We start from the raw sequence: 3,849 nt of genomic DNA on the forward strand, positions 1-3,849 counted from the left end.
CGCTTCTACTCAACGCCAATACATGGAGTTTATCCCAACTCCAGGATTTCCAAAGCATTGATACTTGTTTAAATTATGCTTTTGGACTAGTTTAATTAATGTTTTTTGGACTTGTTTAGTTTATGCTTTTTTGGATATGTAATCACTTAAGAACATCAAATGATTTGATGACTTGATGGCTATGCAATGTTTTTTTTTTTGCTATGTAGTGACTTATGAACATCAAATATATGACTTATGATGGTATGCAAATGTGTGTCTTTTTATAATCAAAGTGTCTGTCTTTTACTTTTTACTTTGTTCAGCAAATGTATGCACCAAGGATCACAGTGATATCTGTTGTGAAAATTCAAGGACCTATTTGATGGTATTTTCACTAATTTGAGGATCGAAATGATGGATATGCAAGGCAAAAGGCAAAATCAGTATAATTTAAACAAAACATTCATACATCAAATAACCATTGTTAAACAAACCTTATGCAGAGGGCAAGCATAGAAAGGTATTCCTGGGTTATTGACAGTGTTTGCTATTCTTACAACACAAATTCTAGGACACCAACATTGAAGCTCTCTCACATCATCATTGTACATAGAGCTTGAAGATGAATACCGGTTGTTGTAGTTGTTTTTGCCCATTCGCGCACCATCCATCAATTCTGAACACCGAATCTACAAGGCAGACCACTTGATTTATGAATTTCGAATTTAATCAAAAAAATTAGGGTTCTAAGTTTTTTGAATTGGGGAAGAAATTTGACATCAATTCATGAAAGAAATTTTGGGGATTTTGAACTCTATGTAAGGAATTATAACATTAGGGTTCCAAATTTATATATTTGGGGAAGAAATAGCCCTTAATGAGGAAGAGGAGAAAGAGCCATTACTCACAAAGAAGAGAAATAGCCGTTGCCAATTTTCTGAAAATCCATCAATTTGGTCCTCGAAAATTTTGTGTAAATCAATCAGTTTGGTCCCTGCTTGCGTGGCATCTGACGTGGTAAGCTTTGTCAGAGGTTAACGTTACACGTCACCTCCGTTAACAGACCAACTTAACGGAGGGATTGATTTGATTGAAATTTTGTAAATTCAGGGACTAATTTGATATTTCGCAAAATTCAGGGACGAAATTGGCCGATTTTTCAAAATTCAAGGACGAATTTGAGGTATTAGTCCAAATTAAACTGTTGGGGAAACATCCTTTGAAAAAGTTTTTACGGGGAGTACATTGATAATACCAAAAAATTTAAAAATAATTGAAAACATAAAAAATGTTTGGACTATTTCTGCCAAGGAATCTAGGATGGAAATGTTTTTAAGCTGCTTCTAACTAAGATAGTACAAAGTGATGATATATTATGATAAGAAAGCAACAGCAGTGATAAAATAACAATGAGCAAAAACCATAAACCCTATACTGACTAACATAGTAAGAACAATTTAATAAACAAATGCACCTGATCCCTTCATTCAAATGATGATATAGTGGGGGAATAAAAAAGAAAATCAGCTATGATTTTCATAACCATGTAGAGAACAAAATATTAGAAAAATCATTGAAAAACTCATAGAAATAAAGAGTGAACAAACTACTAATTAGAACTCGTAATACTCCCTCCGTCCCAAATTGTACGTCACTTTAGAAAAAAATTTGTCCTAAATTATATGTCGCTTTACAATACCAATGAAAAATTATGTTATTTTTCCTATCATATCCTTAACCATTTATTACTCTCTCTTCTTTCAATTCATTCATTTATCTTTCCCATATCATTTATTGAGGACAATTTTGTAAAACAACTCATAATATCTTTTTCCCACATAATATTAATTACATTTCTTAATATGTGTGAAATGCTCAAAACGTCATACAATTTGGAACGGAGGGAGTAACATCAAACATGAACAATTCTAGGAATTGAAACAAAATACCCGGTCTTCTAGAAAATAGATCACTTTGGGCAATCAATGTCATATTGCCAGGACATCGATAATAGCAAAAGATTAAACCAAGTTTAGGAATTGAAACAAAATAATAATGTATCAGACATGAACTATACTTTGGAATTGAAACAAAATACCAATTCTAGGAAATAGCAAACTTTTGAAAACCATTGTCATACTGTCACGACATCAATATCAATAGTAGTAAAATATTAAATTTGCATATTGCCATAATTTGCGCGGGAACAATGTTGTGTCTGCCTTACGTTCTCTTTCTTTCTTTTGCCTGTGTTTAAAGTGACAAGATTTTCTGTTAGAAACTAAATGGGAGGATCCGAATCCTAATATATAATGTCATGGGAAATTATAGTAATAAGTCAATCGATTTTCTCTTTATACTCAATTCTAAATCCTAAAATTTTAAAAGAATTTGAGGTGTTACTGATACTCACAAAGATTACAGGTTTATGTGATTTGACGATCCATTCCGGAGGTGGCCCTAACAAGTTGTAGTATTCAGGATAATCGGACAAAGGGGAAACACGACCTTGATCCAAGTGAAAAATACACATCCCACATAGCATTTTGTTAAAAGGGAGGAATGCATCACCAACAAAGATAATACAATTTCCTTTGACAACAGACAAATTTGAAGCAGAAGCAAAAAACGAACATCCATTCCCCAAGAACAAAACTCTATCCCCTAAACTCGTCAACTTGACCCATTTCTTCTCTTTCTTAGCAAGCCTAAACACATCAAGATTGAAACCATCTTCACCAGGGAACCCAACACAATGAGAGTGATAAATGTCCACTAGCAATAATTCACCCTCACTCTCTACCAGGAATTTCACATCCCCTCCTCCATACACCAAATATTCAGCCACTAACTGGACACTATAGTCTGGTCCAATCGCAAATGTCCGACCACCTTTATTGACCACACAAAATCTCTTTTTAAATACACAGATGTCTTGAAAACACATTGACATATGGGGCATCGGCGTCCAACGCTCTTCGTGACAACGAAACAGTATTGGATGGCCATCATGGTTCAATGTGCCGAGAGCAAGAGGTTCCCCTTGGCATGTGACAGCAACTACCTTTTTAAACCGTCCGAAAGGTAGAAATTCAGCTAGTGGGTTTTCATAAGAGTAAACGAGTGGGTTTGCGCTTGGGTTAAAATAACTTTTCTTGATGTCAAGGAAGAAGTCGGTTCCCAAATGGTCGGAAGAGAATTTCTTGAAGTCAAGCACGTTAGGGAAACAATAAGAGGAAGATGAGTTACTTGGGCAGAGTGGATGGAAGAGTTGGGTTTGGCCATGAAAGTTTTTTTGAGTTCTAATCAACCAAGGGTGGAGGTTTTGTTGTTGTTCTTGTTGTTGTGGGGGTTTGATGAGGAGGAGACTGTTTTGGTAGACGTCACACTCAAAGGATATTGATTCAGCATTAATATGTGGTGGTAACTGGAAGGGAACTCTAGGATGGTGGTGGTGATTTGAGATGGGAGAACTCCGCCACGTCGAACAAACCGATAGAAAGCTAATGACGTCATGGTCGTCGTCAATTCTTTCCAATATCAGATTGAGAAGTTTCTTAGGGAGTTCAGACCAGTTTGCCTCTGCCAGGATCATGGTGCTTTTCGTTTTTCTCTTTTGTATCGTAAAACAGTAGAAGAGAACTAGAAAAGAAACAAACCTGAAAGTTCAACTTTAAATGGTCTTTCACGTAACAAAGTAAAAACAAAGAAAATTATAAATAATATAATAATTTATAGGCAAATTGGTACATATAATATATTTGAGTGTATCGGTACACTCGCTTTTTAAATTAATGGTTAAATGAGTTGTTTTTTTTTAAGAAAAATATTATTTTTTATCATTTGTAACTATAATAACTAAATCTT

General features: G+C 34.7%; 1 protein-coding gene across 1 annotated transcript; it reads right to left on the reverse strand.

Annotated features, from left to right (window-relative positions):
- Positions 1 to 2,320: 2,320 nt before the first annotated feature.
- On the reverse strand, positions 2,321 to 3,577 carry LOC11444752 (F-box protein SKIP23). The gene has a single exon (XM_003602253.2). It carries the CDS (start codon positions 3,575 to 3,577, stop codon positions 2,321 to 2,323), a length of 1,257 nt encoding a protein of 418 aa, XP_003602301.2.
- Between the last annotated feature and the right edge of the window lie 272 nt (positions 3,578 to 3,849).

Source organism: Medicago truncatula, chromosome 3 (genome assembly GCF_003473485.1).
Source record: "Medicago truncatula cultivar Jemalong A17 chromosome 3, MtrunA17r5.0-ANR, whole genome shotgun sequence".
In the NCBI taxonomy this organism is placed as follows: Eukaryota; Viridiplantae; Streptophyta; class Magnoliopsida; order Fabales; family Fabaceae; genus Medicago; species Medicago truncatula.